A 23624-nucleotide genomic window follows, 5' to 3' on the forward strand; every position below is an offset into this window, starting at 1 on the left:
GGTTTTTCACTCTCTCTGTCTCTCTCTCTTTTTTTTCTTTGCTCATTTGTTTCTTAAATTCCATATATGAATGAGATCATATGGTATTTGTCTTTCTCTATTTCACGTAACATTATACTCTCTAGCTCTGTACATGTTGTTGCAAGTGGCAATATTTCATTTTTAATGGCTAATTAATATTCCATCATGTATATATACCACATCTCTTTTATCCATCTATGCCATGGACACTTGGGCTGATCCCATAATTTGGCTATTGTAAATAATGCTTCAATAAACAGGAGTGCATGTATCCCTTTGAATTAGTCTTTTGTATTTTTTTGGGTGAATACTCAGTAGTGTAATTCCTGGATCATAGAGTAGTTTTATTTTTATTTTTTTAAGGGACCTTTATATTATTTTCCACATCAGCAGCACCAGTTTGCATTCCCACCAACAGTGCAAGAGAGTTCCTTTTTCTCCACATCCTCGCCTTATGTTTTTGAATTTAGCCATTCTGACAGGCATGAGGTGATATCTTATTGTAGTTTTGACTTCTATTTCCCTGATGTTGAGGGATATTGAGCATCTTTTCAGTTGAAGGATTGTTTTAAATAACACGTTGCACAATTTTTTTTTTTAACATGATATGTCCTTATCAGTATTTATTAATTTGCTAGCTGTTGTCTTAATGGTGTTTAGTCTGGGGGGAAACCAGGATTTATAAAATATAAGTGATCCCCAAACCTTATTGTCTCTTTGTTTTCTTATTTTCTTTCTGTAATATTATTTTTTCCTAGTAGATCAGATTTCCTCATGGAGGTTACAAGTTTCTGTTTCGGCCGCATTATCTTTGGCACGTGTGTGTGCGCAAATGCACAAACACAATTTTGCCTTAGCTATTTAATATAAGTTTATGGATTTTTGTGGTGACCCTTCACTTGAATAATTGAGAAGCAAAATACTGGTATACCATATGGAAATGAGAATAGAATGGTATAAACGGTATAATGAATATAATGGAGTTAATAATAGGCACACTAGTGGATTTCCTACAAGATCAGTTTAAGTTGTAGGAAAAATAGAAAATTAAAAAGAATTCTCTGAATATGTTTCTCATCTGCATAAAAGGGAAAATAACTAAGCTATTTATTGTATCTGAGAGGATCCTGAAAGTTTATGTAAGAAATTTTAGATTCCAAATCATTTTCAGATTATCAATAAATTTTTAAAATTTTTTATATTTAAAAAAAAATCTATTTATTTGAGTGAGAGAGGAAGCGAGAAAGCATGAGGAGGGGGAGAGGCAGACGGCAAAACAGGCGTCCCACTGATCAGGAGCCCCAGGTGGAGCTTGATGCAGTCAACAGCATAAACATTCACATTGAAGCGGGTAATATCATTTTGAGATTTTTTGACTGGGAGCTGTGATGCAGTGCAGAGAAATAGGGGATGGAGAGGATAAGATACACTATCTGAGGCTGTTTTCCTAGCCACGCTGTTGCTCCTTCTTTTTATGTAGTATAGCTGTAACCCATCTTGGGCACCGTGGGAAGAATGAAGAATGGAAGAAGGACTTAGTCTTTCAAAGTGCCTTTTCATTTTAGCTGATCTAAAACACAGTTTATTTTAACCTAGCTAGCGCGTACAATGGATAGTAGGCTATGCCGGTGACCAAATGAGGTGTGCATTAATTAATGTAATAGTGTGCCCCTAGGATTTACGGAATTGGAAACTTGATGGAGAAATGGGAATTTCAGTAGAAGCCCTCCAATAATTATTTTAAGCAGTTTGCTACCAATCCGTCTACCAAGCCTGACTCACCTACTAGGAATGTAGGAGTACCCAAATTCTATTGGTGTTCTACATGATGGTAGTCACACAAATAAGGGCATAAGTTATTCTTGTGCTCTTATTTCTGTGCACTTCAGCTTTAAGAATTGTGCAGATAGTTTACAAGAGTCTAATAAAATACTGCACTGTGTTATGCATGTGTCGGCTTTGTTGTCTCTTTGACCATATTTGTCAGCCAACTGGCAAACATGCTTTCAGTTCTCCTGTTTTAATGCTTGCCTCGCTCCTCATACAGTGTGAGGGACGAGTGAGGCACCTAGTACTCAAGCAGCTGATGGCTTTGCAAAGAATGAAGGCTTAAGGGTATCTTGTAGAAGAAAATCTTCTAAGATTAAAAATGTTCCCTGGGTGCTTTTTTTGTAATCTATTGCACTCTGTCCGTTAACTTAAGGTGATATTTTCAAACTAATGAGAACAGTGTTAAAGGAAAGACTATTTTGCTAATAGTTTTTCATTTTCTTAAGTAGGCTCCACACCCAATGTGGAGTCCAACATGGGGGCTTTAACTCAGAACCCTGAGATCAAGACCTGAGCTGAGATCGAGAGTCAGATGCTTAACTGATTAAGCCACCCAGGAACTCCAATTTTTCTAAAATAAAGAATATTAAATGGATTTTTGGCAAGCCACATATATTTGTTAACCAAACCTCCATCTTCTCGTCTCTACCCTTGCCCCTTGAGGATTTAGCAGCATAGCGCTACAATAATGGCAAACGTAGTGTTTTACCCAAGATCCACTTTGCTTAAGAGTCACATTTTTTTCCTCTCTCTGAAATAGCCTAAGTTTAAAATCAGTTAACTGAATTCAGTCTTTGAAATACATCGCTCAAAAGATGGAGTTGAATCTTCTCCATCTTACCCCACGCTACAAATTTCTTCTAATGTGCATAGACATTTGTAAATACGGTGAAGGGATGATGGGCAAAGGTCGAATGTGTTCACAGATGGAATGACAGAAGGCTCAGCAATTGATATGTATTCAGTTATATCAGAAATAAATGAACCCAAATGTTCAACCTTATAGCTACATAGTTTTTTTCTCTAAACTTTCTCTTCTTTCCAAAGTGGCTTCAAAGCAGCATTTCCTGGCAGATGGCTGCAGTGCACCGGCATTGCCCTGGCATTCTCTGCTCTGCAGTCTGCTCCTAGGACCCGAGTCACGAACCTGTCACTCAGCTAGCTCCACACCGCCTCTTGCCTGTCTCCCTCTTTGGCGTGCCTTAATGTTTTGCTCAGTTCCAAATTACGCCCAAGTTTCATACCGTTCTATTTCTCTTTTTCCGTATTTGAGAGACTGAAGCGAGCATAATCAAAAGAAACATTTATTTACATTCTGTACACTTTGACTTCAACAGACAAGTAGGCCTAGGGGCCTTTAACTCCTACACATCTGTATAATCATAATATATGCGGACTTCTGATCTTCTGACACTTTGCAGTGACCTGATGCTTTCGCTCCTGGTTCTGATATTTGATTTCTTGAATAGCCTTCTTGAAAATGACCTACACATGAAAAAGTAAATTATTGGATCCAGGCACACATTGCACGCAGACAAGAAGAGTGTCATTTCTTTGCAGTAATACAGAATTTTGTGTGCAGATTCATCTAAGAGTCTGTCTAAGTGACTGAAAGTGAAAGGAATCCTGCACAAGTGATAGGGTAGAAAGCAGGTAAAGAACACTGCCACCACCACCCTGATGCTCTGGTTATGTTTCCGCTTTCGGCTGGACTGGCTTATGAATTGCCTGCTGGACTTATGGATGTACCTGGATATGGCTATGTAGCATCCGATCAGTATCACCAGCACAGCCACAAACAAGCAGCTATTGACATAAATGACTGCTTGATGCCATTTGACTCCCAAGGGACTTTTAAGTTTCATGCAGTCATGAATATTTTCCTTGGTGAGTTGGCCATTTGTTAGAATGATGTTTGGCAAGGAAAGAACGGCCATGATCACCCAAACACAAATAGATAAGACCTTTGTGAAAGTTACGCTGTACATGCGAGAGTCCCCAAATGGCTTTACCACCTTTAGATAGCGGTCAATGCTTATTAGTCCAAGAAACACGATGGAAGTATACATGTTTGCATAAAATAGAACTGAAGTGTATCTGCAGAGGATAAACTTGAAGTACCAAGGTCCGAATCCTGCATCATGCACTATTCGAAATGGAAATGTCAGCGTCATTATGAGGTCAGCAACCACTATGTTTTTGAGATAAAATATGAAGCTGGTTTTATTCCTAATGTGGAAGAAGATCCACACTGCTAGACCATTCAGCAAGATGCTTGCCACAAATATAATGAGATAAAGCACAGGCAAGACGATAGTGTCAAATTCGTTGTTAACAGTGGTGTTCTTTCCGGGTCCATCGCTCATGTTACTTGGAGCGTGACTCCCTTGGCTGTGCAGCTCATTATCTGTAGGAGAAGTGGGGAGACATCATGTCAGAGCTTCACATGTGTGTCCCACAGACCACTAGTCTCCCTTATAGGCGACTGCTATTTTGGGCAGGTTTAAAAAACGCCTTTAGCAATTTAAACAGTTACTTTATTTCATCTTTAGTGTTTTGAGTGACCGAAGTATTGGTGGCCTCTCTCCCAAGTCCTTATCCTCTTCCCCCAGACACATCGCACTTGAGATGCTTTGAGTAAAATGTGGTATTTCTGGTTCTTTATGTCAGTCTTTTGAAAATGCAAATAAATATACCATTATGACAATTATCCTGGAGGGCAACTTGTCAAAAACTGTTCTAGGCTGATGCCTGTTTTTATTATCAAGGCTACATTATACCACTCGCACTTAGATAAACATTTTTAAACCTCTAACTTTTGTTTTGGGATTTTTAGTTCTCATTGCTATGTATCCCATACCACTCCATCAAAATCAGTAACATGTTGTGTGAGCATCATGGGTATTGTGGATCTTCTACTGAGGGGAGCAAAATCGTAGCAGGGCTCAGGGCTCTGAGTCCACCACCGTTTCCTTGCTGATGGACACTTCCCACAGGCTGCTCCAGGCCGGTAACCGAGCACAGGAAGGAGAACTAAGACAAGACTTTTCTGGGACAGAAGACTTTCCTCTGACAAATGACTTTGGCTGGAAGATTCCTCTGAAAACTTCTTTCATACCCCACTGTAGAGAGAATCTTCCTACTTAGCCTCCCTGCTCCGGCATCAGACTTGCATTTCAGCCTGTCGTTCCTTGCAAACATTTTCTCCTCCCAGTTGTTATATGTTGTCATCTGCCTCCGCCCCTTTAAAGCAGGACTAATGCAATTTTCAAAATGGACTTTTTTGTATGTAAGTTTACAAGGAAGGTCGTTACTGAAATTTTACTTCTCACTAATGAATAATGTTTACTATAATGACAATTATATTTTGGAACGATATTGTTTTAGAGCTAACAACATTAATTTTGCCCTCATTTCTCTATATAACAGGCAGTGTAGTATATGTATTAGTTCGCTTCTTTGAAGAAATGAAAACAGGGAACGATAGTTTGATGATTCTGATCCAAAAACAGGTTCTTAAATTGCTGCCTGAAATTTAAGTGTAGGCTCTTCCTAAGTAACCTTGTCCTCTTTCTAATTCTTGCCCTTTATTCCATGCGACAAGTGTTTTTAAAAACTGGTTTTCCTGGCTGAAATATCCTTACACAGACTAGTAATTTATACCTGGACTAGCCTATTACGATGATACCCATAGCATTATTATGCTTTATAAGTTTAAAATGCCTGATTCAGCTACCATCTGTATTACTGTTGCCAGTTTCAAATATTGTCTTGAACAGTATCATTCAAGCCTATTTTGACTTAATGGAGTGTTGCATTCTTGGCTGCTTCTGCACCACAAGATCCCCATCGGCATCCATGTTATTAGAAGCTTTCTAAGATGTACAGTTTTACCTGAGTGAAGATAGTGCTTGAATTAGTTTTCTCAATTAAACTATTAGCAGACACTTTGATCTAACCCAGAATGGAACCCTGTGGGAAATGGAGAGAGGACAACCAGGTTTTAATCAGGGTAAGTGGCCCAGCCAACGGGCACAGACTGAAAATGGGCAGCCACATCATATCCCGCTACAGTGGCTGTGCTTTGCAACAATTATGAATGGTTTTCAAAGCCATTATAATTAAAAAAGAATGGTTCACAAACTGCTGCATGCTCGGCCTGGAGTATTTCAACCCTTGGTGTTGACTGCTGCGGATGTCCACTGTGGAATGGAAAGACCCATAGCTCCCAGGGTTGGTTAGGGATTGTGTGTCTGCCCAGTATGTCATTATATTTCAAAGTTTTAATTGTATGAAGAGGCACTCGTATTAAATGGTGATTTACTGATCAATTATGGTTGTTATTAAAGATTGGAGTCTTAAATCAGAATGTCAAAAATAGTACTTAACGAATATGGTCTCGTAAATGGCAAATATCAAGCACAAGTGGCCTTATTCCACAGTGGTTACTGTGGCTTTGGGAGTCTCGTGTTGAGCTTTGTTGATTATATCACCTCATGGTATTTGCTTCCTTAGTTTATGTATAGGATTAACATTTTGGAATACAGGACTTTTTAATTCAGTAGGATAGGCCTGGGCTTGGTTATTTCTTCATTCACAAATTCCACATTTATAATGCAGCTTAAGCAAATTAGTGGTTAAACTTGTTATGATTTATTTTATGAAATAATATGGTAATAGAGAGGAACAAAATGGTTCATAAGCAGGATGAACCATCTGTGGATTGCTCTGGAAGGCTCAAAACTTCATATAGAGAGTTTTGTCTAAATTGATCTTTTTTTTAAAGAATTAAGTCTATGTTATACTCTTCTTTGCTAGCCATTCCCATTATTTCTTTTCTGCGTCCTTGCCCCAAAATTTTTCCAAAGCTAGTGGGTGTGCTAGAAGCATTTCTGTGCACAGTGTTCCTGCTCAGGAACAATGGCCATCAAAAATAGGTGGCTGTCTTCACCCAGACCATTTTATCATGTTGTTCTTCAGTCAGTAAAAAACTTGGCAAAGTTAGGGGAGCATTTTTAATGACAGGTAGCTTGGTGATTCAATTAAGAAAAATTAGAAGGTGTTTTTACAATGTAAAGGCTATTTTCTCACACACTCCTTGTTTATTAGGACGTTATTACCTGTATTATTTAGCTCAGAGCTTGATACAGAGTGATAATTGAGGGTGCAGATTTCTCTCCTCTCCCGACTCCTTTTAAATTAGATCAACAAAGGCTATGACAAAAGAACTCTAGTTCCATAGCAAATTAACATTCGGTGCCAGTGTGTATGTGCGAGTGGTATTGTAGTGCAGGTGTTGAGGGCTAGGATGTGGCTGTCTGGGCTGGTGTGTCGGAGAAATGCATGGGGTTTGTAGCCATACGGAGCGTTAACCACATGTGAGTCCTGAATCGGCTAGTGCAGATAAAGGGCATTCTTGTCATTGCAGAAAGTTCTACTTGACAGAGCTGGTTTAGTCACTTCATAACTTTGTTAAGGGGAATAAACAGTAGCCGTTTTGCCAGATGTCCCAAGAGATAAATTCCCTGAATACATGATTTCGAGGACAGTCTTAGTAGGATGTTCACTCTGTACCTTAAAGTTGTTAATTACAATTTGTCTCATTAGTTGCAGTCACATTAAGAATGATGGAGTTCTTATCTCCATCTTCACCAAGATGGAGAACCTTGGTCTTTTTGCTTTTGGTATAGCTGCATTATTGCTCTTTGGGACGTGTCACTCTCTGGCACAAAATGTGAAAGTATCAATAGGTCACTGCTCTACTTGCCTGGTGGAATGAAACTCACAAGTCGTGCCAATTAGAGGGAGTCCCTACCATGGTACGGCTGCTCTTGGATGGTCATTGTCAAAATAGTTACCCAGGAAAGGAGGTGGATGTGGTCTTTGGATTCCTGGGAAAGCTCAGTGAACGTTATTTTTTATATTTTATTTTATTTTATTTTATTTTTTTAATTTTAATTTTTATTATTTTTTTGAACCTTAGTTTTTAAACTATTACATCTGGAAAGTAATAAGTACTTTAGTTTGGTTATAAAAATCTTCCCCAAATGTGAATTCAATCTTTATTGTCCTTTTGAGATGATCCGTACAGGAAACAAAGCTTAGAATTAAGTAATAGCAAGTTAAATTTCTCTCAGTGATGCTCTCTGTTTGCTGTTTTATTTTTAATGAGAGGCTAAATGCTGATTTATTATTTTTATTTTTTTTTAAATTCTGATTTATTTTGTTAATTGGTTCAGTGACCAATAAAATTCCCAAATTGTCACACAGTGTAAAAACAATTATTGGTCAGGGAAGATTTCCTGTGCGTTTTTTCTGATGGCTGGCTTACCTGGTAATTTTTCAAGTGTCAAGTTGAGCCCCATTCTTTAGCTGTGATGGATTGTAAGCAAAAATACGTGTCAGGAAACACTTGGGGATGGCTGCGGGAATGGTTTGGCATAGGTTATTCCTGGCTTGAGTCCTGGGCAAAAAAAGAATGGGGATAAGTTAGGAAGGAATATGAACACAATAATTTTGATTTTTTTCTTTCTTTCCTTTTTTTTTCTTTTAATATTGTTTTACCTTAGAGCACAAGTGGGGAGAGGGGCAGAGGGAGAGGAAGAGAGAGAATCACATGCAGACTCCCCACTGAGCATGGAGCTTGATGTGGGGCTCCATTCCATGACCCTGAGGTCCTGACCCAAGTTGAAACCATGAGACAGACACCTAACTGAGCCACCCGGTCACACCCATCAGTTTTTAAAAATATATATATAAATATCCTTTTGAGGTTCAGAAAAGGCATACTACTCTTTGGATACGAACAGCTGTGCCACAAGAGAGTTGCCTACTCTTATGTCCTCCTCCAGCCTGCGACAGAGCAAGAACCATTCTGTGTATGCTGCCTATCTAACACCAGTGTGTGGCCATGGAAAGTAACTAATATCACTGTGACTCAGTGTCCTCATCTCTGAAACGAGAATGCTAATAATTATATCACAGGATTATCATAAGGATTATGTGAAAGAATCCAAGAGTCCAAAAGACAGTTATCAGAGCCTGGGTCTTGGAATGCACTCAGGAGGTGTTAGCTTACATCTTCCCATCCCTGCTTCTACTGGATTCTTTCCCCTACCCCAACTTGAGCATATAACAAATGCATCTATGATGGGACTTATATGAGTTTGTGATTGTTTAAAAAAAAAAAATCTGTTTTCTTTTTTCCTTAAAGATCTAGCACTGATATATATAAGAGTGTTATATATGCTCACGTTGTATATGCTTTCGGTATCCTATACTTATAATTTCTGGAGTTCTAATTCTGGGTTTACACTAACCAGCTGTGTGACCTCTATCAAGTCACCTGATGTTTCTGGAATTGCTCTGAAAACCCTACAAAATCTCTGTCTGGACTCTAATTTACATGAGTAGTATCTGTGTTTTCCTCAAGATTTCCCTTAAGAATTTAATATCATTTGAATGTTTGTCTTATAAGCCCCTGTGTTTCTCTGTGATCACTGCATTCCATCCAATCTCAAGGCATGATTAGGAATGAATAATTTAATTGGCTTTGAGTGACGGGGGTGTGATCTTGGCTACATTCCTGAACTTTTCCCAAGCTTTCAGAATTCCACACATTTTTACAAAGATTAACTGAGATCATATGTGCATGTAACACTGAATGCTATAAAATATATCTCCCCCCTTCTCTTTCAAGCAGCCCTCTCTATTCTTTGTTTCTGGGTTCTCCAAGGTATTGATTAAAAAAGAAAAAATCTTGAGAACTGTGGGCAAGTGTGCTGCTACAGTCAAATGGATTTATGGAATGAATGGTTTGCAACAGGGGAAGTCACACTTGCTCATGAAACCATGTGAGACTCTAATGTCTCTTTATTGATTGTTGCTCATATACCATACAGCTGCAAAGAGACCCCAAGTAACCTCCTCCCCTTTAAGTACAAAGCATATTTCTGGCTGATGTAAGCAGTTACATTGGCTGAGTCAGCAGGGAAAGAGCACTTTGCAGACAGAAGTCTATTGAAGAATTTCTCAGCAATAGAGAGGCACTTGTTTCCTTATCTGTTGTTTTGCCCTTGTTTTCTGTTCCCTGGTATCGCATGATGCGTAGGTGCTAGATTTGGTAGTAGGTGGAAAAAATGGTTTGCAAATTTTTAGTGATTCCCCTCCTGGCCCAAATCATCTCTTTTAAAATTTAGATACCTTATCCATGCCTTATGTCGAACCGCTACAGTATGTAGTACGTAGTGGGCACTAAAAAGGTAATTTTTTGGTTAATAGAGCACAGACGATGATGAGGGCTCTTAAGAGCCTTTTCCTTATTGGGTGCCAGTGTCAAGGGATTTTTAAAGTAAGGCAAGGAAGTGAAACTCTACTTTGTTTTTACTTACTAAAGTTTACTGGGAAAAATGACTGAAACAGTTTTCTAATCTTCATAATAATGGTCCTTGGATTCAGTAAACTTTTTATTCTCAAATCCAGCTTCTCATGGAAACATTTCATGGAGTTTAACTGATAAATATATCCTGATTTTTACAAATCTCTCTTCCCAGGTTGTATGGTTTTCTTCCTCTTGACATATACCTTACTCAGTAACAAGAATTCCCATATGGCTTATCCCCCACTGGAAGAGGAGCAGTGTCTAGAAGTGGGTCAGCCACAGGCAGCAACAAGAGAGACAGCAGACAGCCATTAAGGTGGACCCAAAAAAGAGACTTGGGGAAAAATATTTAAATATCACATTTCTGATAAAGGATTTGTATTCAGAATATACAAAGAATGTTAACAACTTCCTATTAAGAAAACAACCCAATTAGAAAATAAATGATCTAACGATTTCTATGGACATTTCACCAAGGGTACTTGAAAAGATGTTCAACATCATTAGTCATTAGAGATATTTAAATAAAATAAATATGCCATGGTGGCCCACCATGACATGCTGTTTCATATCTGCCAGAATGACTATCGACAGAAAAGAGAATATCAGGTGTTGCTAAGGATGTGGAAAAACAAAGTATTATACATTGCTAGTGGGAATTTAAAATGATATGGCCACTTTGAAAACAGTAGTTTCTTATCAAGTTAAAACTAGACTTATCGTTATGACCCAGCAATTCCACTCCTACGTATCTACCCAAGAGAAATAAAACGTATATGGTGGAGTGTGCTATATGTTGATGTTCCTCATCCTCAAAATCTCTGTTTTCCCTTTTCTCCACAGAAACCAATTTTTCTTTTGTATTTATTTATGAATATTTCCTTCATCTCGTGGTCAAAGGAGTTTAAAACCTCAAAACTCTATAGGGTAGCTCTTTTTTTTTTTTTTTTTTTGGCCCTCACCTACTCAGTCCCTTACCTGGTCTTCCTCTTGTTTTCTTTTGCTACTCTCAAAGACCTCTTCCAGAACAAGGCTCTCATAGTCTCATGTGTGGGCCACTGTATTGACCTCCTCTCTGGTCTCTCTGCTTCATTCCTCTCAAATTTCTCCTGCTGCTTGTTGCTGGATTCTTCTTTTTAATAATTCAAGTAGTGATGCTTTTATTTTTCTTTTTTTTTAAAGATCTTATTTATTTAAGAGAACATGAGCAGAGGGAGGTGGAAAGGGAGAGGGACAAGCCGACTCCCTGCTGAGCATGGAGCCAGACATGGGGCTCAATCCAGGACCTGATCATGACCTGAGCTGAAGTCAACCCACTGAGCCACCTAGGCAGCCCAGTCATGCTTTTCTTTTGTTTTCTAAACTTTACGATATAGTAGGGAAATTCTTGAATTACAGTTACTAATCAAATAGTAGTTATTTTTGTCGTTTGAAGACCATGGAGTATGGAAGCCAAAAGATGTTGGGTTCTGATAATTAGGAGTTGGCAGTAGACTTTGGGATAAATTGCCCAAAATCTTTTGAATCATGTGTGCTCTAATATTAATTATTATTATAATAATAAATAACAATATCTGCTCTATAGCATCATTATGTGGTTAAATTAGAATATTGATACATAAATAAGTGCTTTATATAAATTTTTTTTGCTTGTATTATTTCCATTCTTTCCTAGATGAAATTTAAAGATTATTTTCATTTGATTGGGAACTCCTTACATTACTCAGCTTGCTGCCTCTTATGGCATGTTTAGCCCTTTGCTCTTCTTCATACTCATTCCTACTCTTGAGTAACCCCCTTTCTCCCCCTTTTCCCCTACCTTGGAAATAAATCTCTACCTCTCCTTCTTCAGTGTCAACCCTAATATGACTTCTTCTTTAAGGTCATTTCCTCACAGCCTATTCATGTTCCAGCCTCTGGTATTATAAAAATGAAGAGGGAAGACACTAAGTGTCTGTCCTCAAGGGTTTTATAGTCTAGTTGAGGATCTAGAAGTAAAGAGACCACCAAGTACAGAAGGAGAGGTTTGGGATACTATGGAAATAGGTGTACCTTGATGAGGGGAAGTGGGAATCAGGGAGGTTCTGTGGCTGTGGTGATACTGGCATTGTGGCAGGTTTGCTGAAGGTCTGGTGGGAAAGGAGCATGTAGAAATGCTGAGTGTGTCCAAAGAAGGTTCAGTAATCTGAGGATGATGTTAGCACTGAGTGATGGAGAGGTATGACATATCTGACGTATATTGAGGAATTAGGGGCTGACTGATGTTCCTGAAAAGGGAGGAGGAGTGTTGGCCTTCCAGGTATTTGAGATGTTAGGGCCAATGAAAGGAGGCTCATATAGAGGGATCAGTGGAGTTCTGGTTTGGGTTTGTTGATGTTAGGATGCTCACGTTTTATTCGTGTGATGTCTACTAGGTCGTTGAAGATACAAGGTTGGAGCTCAGTGCTTCTGACTGGTGATATAAAGTCAACAGAGGATCATCTATGGAAAGAGCTATGGGAAAGGAATGAGATTTCCCAGGATGAACCTGTCCAGTACTGTGAGAATGGGACAGGGCTGATGTAGATCCTTTTAAGGAGCATCTTAGGTGAGGACGGTGAGGGGTGCTGAAGGAGTGGCCAGAGAGTTGGGCCATTATTAGAAGAGAGTAATGTCATGTGAACCACGAAGAGAGTTTAGTAAATGAGAAGCTGTGACTTGTTATATCTTGCAGGGAAATCAAATGATAAAGGACAGCAAAGTGCCATTGGATAGGATTCAGTTAACAAAGAGGTCACTGTTCATCTTTGCCAGGGCTGCACGTGTTGTACTGTGTGTGTACTTGCACTGGTGGGGGGCGAGCAGGGGGGTGGCATAGGGCAGAAGCAGAGGCCTATTTACAGAGGGTTGAGTAATGTTGGTGAGGTGAGGATGTAAGGAAAGGACTTCAGATAACACTTTCAAAGAAAGCATGCCTGTGGTGGGAAGGAGAGAAAAGGTGGAAGGTAGACAGACATAGGATTGATTGAAGACTTTAACTTCTCATTTAATGTCTTGCATTTAAAACATTTTCTTGCTTGGCTTTAAAAAATAAACAAAAAAACCACACACAACCCCCACTCCCACAAAAAAAAAAAAAAAAAAAGAACAAAAGCACACACACACACAAAAACAGAACCCTTGTCCTTACTGCTAGCCAAGTATGGTGGCAGTGTGATAGAGTCTAGGTTTCAACCCCAGCTCTCTTACCTTCCAGCTTTCTGACCCTCCATTCCCTCGTGTATAAAATGAATATGATGATATGGCCATTATAGGATGACTGCAAGGTTGAAATGAGAATATTTGAGGAAGCTGGCATAGCTGCACAGGGTAGGGGCTATCTTGTTAGTTCCTGTTGTGTGTCATAGGGACACGATGGAATCTATTTGGTAATTTATAGTTTGGACACAAGGGAACCAAGTTCTTGCCGCCTTGTTTATGCTGATACTGTTAGGTGGTTTGTGGTCTCAGCCGCCCTGCGAGGAGCCAGTTGACTGATCTTTTGGCTCTAAGAGCTTGCCCTTTCTCTAAGCCTCATCTGACAACCCCTAAGCTGCAGGGCTCCCTGTGTGGTTGAGTCCAGAGCAGCTGTGCATTGTGCATGTCCCAGCGCCTGCAGGGTGTTGCAATGAGAGTTGCTTCAGCGGTAGTAATGGCTAGGTTCCAGGACCTTGTTCATGGGCGGGAATCCTGTTGTGCCACCCTGTGCTCCCCCAGCTGAGGGCTGATGAAACCACTCAAGAATGTGATGTCTGTGGTAGGCCCAAGCTTCACAGCCATTCCTGAGGTTAGATGGTATCGATGCTTAGAGACCTGTTTTTTGTGTTTCTTTTTTTTCCAGCCTCCCATTGATATCCTCCTTTGACTATTTTGTTAATTATGTGGCTATGTCGTTGGCTGTAAGCTGTCTTTAAATGCAGGTGGTGGAAAAAGGACTAAGGTGTTCTCAGCGTCTCCTTTATCTTAGACCTCAGACTAGTTGCTTAGTGTCTCATACAATCCTCAGAGCAGTTCTGTGACCTACGTGGTTTATTCCCTTTTCTTCCCCGAGGTGGGAAGATCCGAGGTGCAGACAGCTAATTAAGTTGCCCTGACTCACAATGCGAGTAATGGGTAGAGTCAGCATTCATCTCCGGTCTGATCGAAACCGAAGCTGCAGTTCTAATACACTGCCCTGGGATAACAATGGAGAACGATTCTGGAGCTTAATTTTGGAGGGTAGAAAGTAGGAGAAGAGGGTACAGGATGGAGGTGGGGTTTGTTTTCCCTTGTCTAGCTGGTGAAGGAACTGCTAATCTTTCACTGGAGATCTAGTTCTGCTTGGCCTGAAACAGTGTTAAAAAACATCAGGAAATTTCACATAAGAACCCAGATTTGGATCCTCTGCTAAAAAATGAGATATGCAAACACCAACCATGAATAATCCAGCAGTATTAGCTGCCTCTTCCAGATGAGAAGTCTGCTCTCCGGCTTACGGGCTCACAGCATTTTCTCTTGACGTGCCTGGGCCGCCTCACTTGGGAGCATTACCAGTCTGATCCTACAGATACTTCATTTTGTAACTTTGGTCTGTTTATCATTTCATCTTCCGTGGCTACATTCGAACTACGTGGATCATCAAATGTTCTGTTTAGAACATAAATATATTTTTCTTCTTCCTCTGCCTCCTCCCTCCTGAGCCCTGATTTTTCTTGCTTTAGGGACCACAGCTTAGCATTCTTTCCAAGTGATTTTCCTGGTGCCTATTAGCAACCCAGAAAAATAGTGGCCAGGGACCTTATTTAGTTCTCACTGCAGAATTATTAATGGTCTAGGTGAGCTGTTTTTCTCTGTGCTCACCCCTGTGCTGGGGTCTTTAAGTAGACCACCCTACTGCTTATTGTTCAACAGCTTTTATGGGTGAGAGAACTGAGATTCTGGGTCCAAAGGAAGGAAAAATTATAAAAGCTGGAGGAGAAGCATGAAGTCCGGTGTGTTGGATGTCTAGCCGTCTGCTGTTTCCCTGGAAAGGGGGATGGGAGGACCAGGGGAAGGATCAGCATCCAGCACTGCTGAACTGCTACCCTGGGCACATAGCCTTGTCCTTAAAATTCACTGTTAGACATCAGCATGGTTGGCAAGCCCCTTGTGCCTAGCTGGGGAAGCCCACCTTAGCAGCTGTGCCCACTCGGACACAGCGATGCCTTCATTCTTTCTGGCTGCACAGGGCCCCCTTATTGCCTCTCTGATCAAGATCTGAAAGATTAATGCCCATTAATGCTTGCTCTCTGGTTCTCCCTGGTTTCAGCTGTCCATCATTTGGTGGAGTGATTACTTGGTGGAGGGATAATTTGGTGGCAATGGTTGTCGTCTCTTATTTGTCTTCCACTTCCCAGAATGATCTTTAAAGGCTCATATCTGAACTTGTAAGAATTTCAGACCTGAGGGGTTTTGTGAAGTGCTTTTCTATAAGAAAAGCTATACTAATAGAGTAGCTCATATGGGAATACTGCAGCAGTATCCTTAAAATTCAGTGGTAAAGATATAATGCTCACAAAAAACATCTAATATGAAGTTTCTGCTGAAAGGGACAGCCTCTCTCGCATTTGGAATTGCCTGTAACCCAAGAGTCTCTCCCAATTTAAACTTGATGGGGAGGGAGGGAGGGAGGAAGGGAGAGTTTTCCAACACTGTTAGCAGCTTTGCTGGAGGCCTTGGGAAAGAAACAGGCTATCTCACTGAATACAATCCACTTGTTTTTGTAATAAAATTAGGTCACTGTCATCATAGGGCACTTCATTAATGCATAGAGTCACATCCCAAAGCTGTTAGAATGTAAAGTACACAGTCCTTCATTCAGGTTGTTCAGGTACTACTCTAAAGATTTCAAAGTTGCACTTGATACATATAGCCTACAATTATGTATATTTGGGTTCACATTGAGATTTAGCATATTTTTTTTTTTCAGGTGACCTGTGACTACTTGTTTTATAAATATTTATTTTAGGAGTGATGTAAAGTGGGTTGTAAACTCCAGGACGACAAGGCTTGTGTCTAATGCTTCTATATAACTTTCACCCCAAACCCAGTTATTCCCTTTGTACTGGAGAGGAACCTTATTAGATTCAGCAACTTGCCCAGCATCACCCACAGTGAGAGGCAAAAGCCAAGAAATGAGTTTCATTTTTTGTGACCCCAGAGCCTCTTTGCTTATGCTGGTTGGTTGATGAGTGGGAGCTCAGAAGTAGCCTGATAATGTCTTAGACCTCAGTTCAGTGGGTAGGTATTAAGTTCTAGGGATCCGTGGATGGCTCAGCTGTTTGGCACCTGCCTTTGGCCTATGGTGTGATCCTGGAGTCCCAGGATCAATTCCCACATCGGACTCCCTGCATGGAGCCTGCTTCTCCCTTGGCCTATGTCTCTGCCTCTGTGTGTGTGTGTGTGTGTGTGTGTGTGTGTCTGATGAATGAATAAATAAAATCTTTTTTTTTTTTAAAAAAAAAAAAGGTATTAAGTTTTAGACTCAGTTTTTAAGTCTGTGGCCCTGGACAAAACACTTTACATCTCAGAGCTTGAACTTGCACATCTCTGAAATGAAGAAGGTAAGAAATGCCTGGCCTGGCTCCCAAAGGTGCTTTGAGAAGTCATGAGATCATATATACAAAGTCAATTTTATATTTTTAGGTACTGTAATACTATAGGGGTGAACCATCGGGAAATATCTTTTTTTTTCTGCTCAGTAATACAATTTTTATTATCATCTGGTTAAATTTTACGGTTCACTGAGTCGAAGTGTATATGTTTATTTTCTGTTTAGGCCAAGTCTAATTTATGTAGAGCGGAATTCTGCATTATTGGTATAGAGGAGGCTGGCTGGAAGGGTTAAGGGCTAGTTAGTTTTAAAAACCAGAGTAGTGGTTTTTTTTTTTTTTTTTTTTAAAGTTTTATTTATTTATTTATTTATTATTTATGATAGTTACAGAGAGAGAGAGAGAGAGAGAGAGAGAGAGAGAGAGGCAGAGACACAGGCAGAGGGAGAAGCAGGCTCAGTGCACCGGGAGCCTGACGTGGGATTCGATCCCGGGTCTCCAGGATCGCGCCCTGGGCCAAAGGCAGGCGCTAAACCGCTGCGCCACCCAGGGATCCCCAGAGTAGTGGTTTTAAATGGATATGCGGAGCCAAATATATTTCAAGTAACTTTTGGTTTCTTAAAAAAAAACAAAAACAAGACGTTGTCAGAAATATAGGATCCGAGGTGACGTGTTTAGATCCTGAAGGATGCTTTTCACAAGCTTAGGCAGATACTATTTCTTGTTTTAGAAGGGCCATTCCATGGCTTATGCATTGTACTTAAGAGTTAACATTGTTCTTCCTGGTGGTGGTGGTGATGATGGTCTTCACCGTTCAATAGGATCATCCTTATGGTTTTCTAGCTGTGGATGAGGGGTGGTAGGTATTCTCAATAGAATACCTATCAGTAGAGTGGATGTCAGGTTAGCTACCCTCATTCTTCAGATCACTGTTTAATCAAACTGTAATATTGTTTAAATTAATTGAATAAGACTGATTCCTAAGAGACAAGTCCTCCTTCAGTTTCCTCCCTTACCTTCATTTATAATAATTCTGTAATGAGGTCTTCAACACTAGTGGATATCTCACATTTTTAACAGCGTCAAACCCTTACTGTTTATTTTATCCTCCTATAACAGCAAGAAATAAATTCCCCATCCCCCATACGTATGTAATAAAAGGATTTGGCATCACATAAAATTAATGTCATGTATGTATGTGTGAACACACACGCACACATGCATACGTACCCAAGTGACATTTTCTTTAAAATGGTCCCTACCATCAACTTCACTGGTAGTAAACCTTATTTTTAAAACAGTGATTCTCAAAAAAAAAAAAAAAAAAAACCCAAAAACCAAAAAACCAGGAAAAAAAAAACAACCCAGTGATTCTCAAACTAGTGGGACCATTTAGATCAAAATAATTCTGGGTTGACGTATAATGACAATAAGTTGCTCAGCTAGGAGAAATAAGTAATCTGTTTGTGTCATTGTAATATTTCTCAGGTGTGTTTTGTTTTTCCCTTGCCTGTCACGTTTCCTTCCATTACAGCCCTCACTAGCCTCCTGTCTTGTACACAGCACATCTCAAGCCCCCCCGCTCTCTCGGTACCCTGGTGACCTGATCTTGTCTATTTGTCCACTTTGCAGCTCCCACACTCCTGTACCAGAGCCTCCGTCTGTCTCTCCCTTGTCCACTGGCAAGCTTTCAAGTCTAAGTCATGCGCCACGTCTTCTCAGAGCCTTCCATGTTTCCCCTGTACTGTAGCTGTGCTCCTCAGTCCCTGGTATCTGCCTGACCCTTCATATCTCCAGCTTGTTTGCCCAACTGTCCCTCAATCCTTCTATCTCCAGAGTCCGGCAGAGAACTTGAAGACAACAGTGTGAGGCTCAAGAAATACGTGCTTTAAATGTTAGGCTCTTGTGGAATGTGGCCCCCTGTGACCTAATCGTATCTTACTGGAAATCTGCCACTTTTTATCTTCATGAGCATCTTCTTTTGCCGTCTGAAGTAGAGGAGTACGGCCTACGGAAGAGAATAGGAACTAGCAGCTGATCTCATGTAAGACATGGCCAAACACCAGGAGGATGACCCATCAAACACCAGTCCTCTGGTGTTTCTGAACAACTCACTCTGAAGTAAGGGGACTCGAGTGGAGGGTTTCAGATTCAAAGGTAGCCCCATAGGTAATGTCACTGAGGAAAGTGAGCCAGGTAGAAGAAGAACCCATCAACAGTAGAGTATGCTAACAAAATACAGCTAACAGTCAAAGCATCGGGGGAGGTAACCAGCAAGGCTGGGGACTGCATGATCTGGGGGTGTCGCCCCACTGAGAGTGCCTGGATTGTTGCCACACAGGTGTGTGGGTCAGTTGCTACTCGACTATCTGGTGTAGAAGAGAAATGGATTTTTACATAAAATTACATAAATTTTAAATTACGGATTAATTTTGTTAACACATTGGGCAGACCAAATACAGTTTGCTTGTGGGTTACGGTTTGTGATATCAGCCTTCATGGTGGGGCTGAGCCAGGCCTCACCTTGGAGTTTTTGTCCGTTTCTGAGTGGAAACAAGAGCCTTGTTACCAGATTCCTGCTCCAAACCTCTCCCTCATTTTTACTAATTTCCCCTCAGTATTTTCCTTTTTAACTGAGATTGATGAGTTTGTAAGACAAGCTTTGAGAGTTTATTGGTTTTCAGAAATGAATGGCAGTGTATTTAATTTGGGGTAAATACTCTTTCAAAATGCTCTAAAGTTAAAAAAAATGGTCTAAAGTTTCTTCTTATTGTTGACGTACTAGGTTGAACCACATGATTCTTATAGTCAAAGTGGCGTTTGCATATAGTTCAACCTACTGTGCTTACCACTTGAGAAATTTCGATAGTTGGAATATATTATTTACTGCAGCATGAAATTAGGATGTTTTTGGCAAAAGGGAATATTGGTGTTGAATAAATACAATGGAAATAGCTGTTAAACAATGATAATATCCTGTTACATGAATATAGCAGTTGACCGTATTGCTGGCATCCATTGTTCTTTCATTGATTCATTTTGCTTCCTATGGTGTGGGCGCTACATAAATGCAAGACTTTATCTTGTTTAAAGTTTTTGTCATGTAGACCTTTAAAATGTTCGGTTGAAACAACCAAAAAATAATCGTAACTGTGATTATTTAAGTATCATGTGTTAATGTCTGAGTAGCCACGCTGTACCTAGTCATGATATGAAGGACTGTCTTTCTTTGCAAAGGTATCCAGTAAACAATTAATTTTGGAGTCTTTCCCACTCCTCTTTTAGCCAATTTGTCAAAATTGGCTTGAGATGCCCAATGATGATTTGTTTTCAGTTTCATTTGTAGCCTTTGAGTCTGGTAGGTAGGAGGAGGAAGAGGTTTGGGCAGAGAGGTCATCCATCCCAGAAAGATTGTGGCCGGTCCCATGGTGCCTACAGTCTAGAGGCAACTCGTGTCCATGCCTTACTTTCTCGCATCCCTTCCATGAGCTCTCTGCCCAGAGCCACACAGCTGGGTGCTGACAGCCCAAGGGTTTTTTCTCTTAACACTCTTCTTCCTTCAACTAGGTCAGAAGCATCTTTAGTGCAGGGATCATCCATTATTTTACTTGAGCTGCCCTCTATTATCCTGGCTTCTGCTTTTGAAGGAGCCAGAATCTCAATCTGTTCAGTACCCTTCAGACTAATGGACTTGAAAAGCAGAGTTTGACCCTATTCTCGTGCCTCTGGAGAGTTGCCCTGATGGCTGAAGGCCAGTAGTATCTCTGACCTGAGAGCACGCTCAGGCTCTTGGCCAGCCCTCCTCTGGCAGCAGCAGAGTCTGTTACTATCTTGTTCGGAACAACAGTATTAATAAGAGGAAGCATTTGGCAAATGCTGGTTAATACTATTGTGCCCACGGGACTGTTCTGAATTATTTAGACACAACTTAACTAAAGAGACATGGGACTCAAGCTGCAGATCTGCCGTTTACATGGGCCAGGTTATCTAACATCTCCTATGCCTCAGTTTTCTTTCCTGCAAAACATTCATCCTTGGATTGAGTTGACGATTGAATGAGGTATTCCCACAGTATTATCTCATTTGATCCTTACAGATCGCTTTACTGGTGCTTGGCATACAGTAAGCACTCACTATTTAGATGCTACCTGAGTGTTCGTAAGAAGAATATCGCCCCTGCCCTTGTTCAAATAAACTGAGGCTTAGAGGGCTTTCTTCATCAGGTAGGTGAGTGTGAGAGCTCAGGTTAACACACCTAGTGAGATCCGGGGCCTGGATTTGAACACAGGTCATTCTGAGTGTTGTGCCCTTCTTAACTGGTCTGCTGCTGCCACTTCCACATAAATTGGGGGTTCATGTGCTGGTACAAGGTTGTGTCTCCTTTGGGAAAACTATAAAGTAGAGGAGCTCCGTAGTAGCAGGCTAGGTACCCAAGACAGCCATTTATCTCCTACAGTCAAGCAGGACAGGGACTAAACCACAAGTCTATATAATTTTGCTTACAAACTATGCACAAAAAAAAAGAAGTCAGTACGTTTACTCAGCACCAGTACTCAGCACACAGTACGTTTACTCAGCACCAGCAAAGTAGTGACTAATAGCACGGTTGACTGCAGATGGAACTGTCAGGGGCAGAGAGCTCTGTGTTTGTGCCTTTTAAACTTCACTTTGCTCAGCTGTAAAGTGGAGGTAATAGCAGTAGACACTTTACAGATGTGTGAAGGTATTTTTTTTTTATGTGGATTAAACTATGCAGTGGTCTTGGGCATAAAGTAAGGTATCAGTGTATGTTATGATTGTTGTTTTAGTATTAAGATTGGAAGGGCAGTTCGTACCATATGAGTTTTACCTAATACATTAGAAAGAGTCATTTAAGGAGTTACCTTCTCTTTCCAGAATGATAGAAATTCTTATTAGAAATTGCCTTTTTAAAGAGTCAGTGATAGGAATGACTCATTGTGATGTCTTATGACAAGGGACACTTAATCAGCACTCTTCTTCAAATGCATTTAGTGTAAATTTTTTTTAACTTTGGTTAATAAGAATGTTAATAAAGGATGAAACGCGTGGATTACATACAGAGACGGAGAACAAACTCTCTTCTGCCCATTTTTGCCACATAAGGAGGAAGAGTATTTAGAAATTGTTGCCAGGTGAGGGGCGCCTGGATGGCTCATTTGGTTAAGTTTCTGACTCTTGACCTCAACTCAGGTCTTGATTTTCAGGGCTGGGAGTTTAGGCCCTGCACTGGGCTCCACACTGGGTGTGGAGCCTACTTAAAGAGAGAGAGAAAAAAAACAAATCTCCTGGTGAGAAAGGAGCTTGGCTTTGACTCTTGGCCTGAAGCAGAATGTTTCAGTCTTGTTTCTTATTCACCCTGATGTTTTATAAGTGGTTCATCTCAACCACTTTCTTTTCTTTTTTGAAAGTTTTATTTATTTTTATTAAAAAAAATTTTTTTTTTTTTACTTAAATTCTAGTTAACATATAGTGTAGTATTGGTTTCAGGAGTAGAATTCAGTGATTTATCACTTATGTACAACCCCCAGTGCTCATCATAACAAGTGCCCTCCTAAATCCCCATCACCCGTCTAGCCCATCCCCCACCCACTTCCCACTGTCAATCCTCACTGCTGATTGTTCTCTGTTGTTAAAACTTTATTGTTATGCCACTGCCCCCCCCCCCCCCCCCCCAGTCCAATCTCATCTACTTTTTAATCATAAGGTCTTGGTTGCCTCTGCTTTCCCCTCTCTGCTTTCAATGGTCTCACAGTACAAGAACTGCAGGTAGCTGTTGTATTTGTATTAATGCAACACTTTCTGCCAGAGAAAGTGGGAACAAAATGTGGTCATCTCCATCTTGGAGAGGGGGAACCTGGAACCTCAAGAGGCTGAGATTTGATTGGCATTATGTAGTTGGCTGGGACAGAAATGGAGAGGATGAGTCCTGCTGGCTCCACCCAGTCTCCTCCTTTGATCCAATCCTTGGTTCTCGATGACCAATCCTATTACCTGGGCATATCACCTGGATTGTGGGAATCTAGAGGTGCAAGGGCCCTGTCCACCTACTCCGATCCCCTCATTTTACTGTGAGGGATGGCAGTGAACTCCTGGAGAAGTGAGAGGCTCGCCCAACTCTCTCTGATAACTTTGGGCGCAGTCTGCATTTTGCTGCGAGTCCTGGATCTTGGGCCCTAAATCAACCTACTGTCCCCTGCCTGTGCAGAGACTGTGGACTACTCCCAGGTGATTTTTAACCCAGTTTCACCTTACTTCTGTTTTGCCCTCACCAGGAGAGGCTTGGAGGGAGTTTTATGGGTTTTCCTCATTTTCCTATTTGGAGGCATACAAAGAACAAATGACCATTCTTGTCTACTTCTTTATGTGAAATTTCTGTGGCATTTTCGGAGTACAAGTCTAAGCATGAATATTCTTCTTGAAAGAAGTGAAACCCTAAGATGACATGGAAGGAAGAAAAGCAGGCAGACTCAGGAGAGGGCTTGCACACCGTAACCTAAGTAAAAGCATCCATTTTCATTTAGTCTCCTTTCACCGACCCCGTCCCTGAGTGCAGTAATCCCTCTCAGCACACTGTCTCTGGGTAGGAAATTTCTCCTCAGCCTCTTCATGAAAGTTAACGATTTTCTGACTAATTACTCCCCCTCTCCCTCACCCTTGGCCTACATCCTTAAACACGGTATTCGGGAATCTATTGCTCCAGCCACTCTGCCTTCACCTACATATATCAAAACCATTTTCAAGTAGGTGTTAGAAATGATAGTCTTAGCAAAGAGCTTTGCTGAAAG

The 23624-nt window shown here is 40.6% G+C and overlaps 2 protein-coding genes across 2 annotated transcripts in view; one reads left to right on the plus strand and one right to left on the minus strand.

The window, feature by feature from the left end:
* The window catches only part of MED12L (mediator complex subunit 12L), a 325697-nt gene that overhangs the window by 186066 nt on the left and 116007 nt on the right, over positions 1 to 23624 (plus strand). The gene's annotated exons all lie outside the window — the stretch shown is intronic.
* On the minus strand, positions 3188 to 8216 carry GPR87 (G protein-coupled receptor 87). The gene is made up of 2 exons (XM_041734040.1): positions 8183 to 8216; positions 3188 to 4258 (listed from the first exon to the last, which is right to left on the minus strand). Exons 1-2 carry the CDS (start codon positions 8214 to 8216, stop codon positions 3216 to 3218), a joined length of 1077 nt encoding a protein of 358 aa, XP_041589974.1. The 3' UTR covers positions 3188 to 3215.

This window comes from Vulpes lagopus, chromosome 19 (genome assembly GCF_018345385.1).
Source record: "Vulpes lagopus strain Blue_001 chromosome 19, ASM1834538v1, whole genome shotgun sequence".
Lineage (NCBI taxonomy): Eukaryota > Metazoa > Chordata > Mammalia > Carnivora > Canidae > Vulpes > Vulpes lagopus.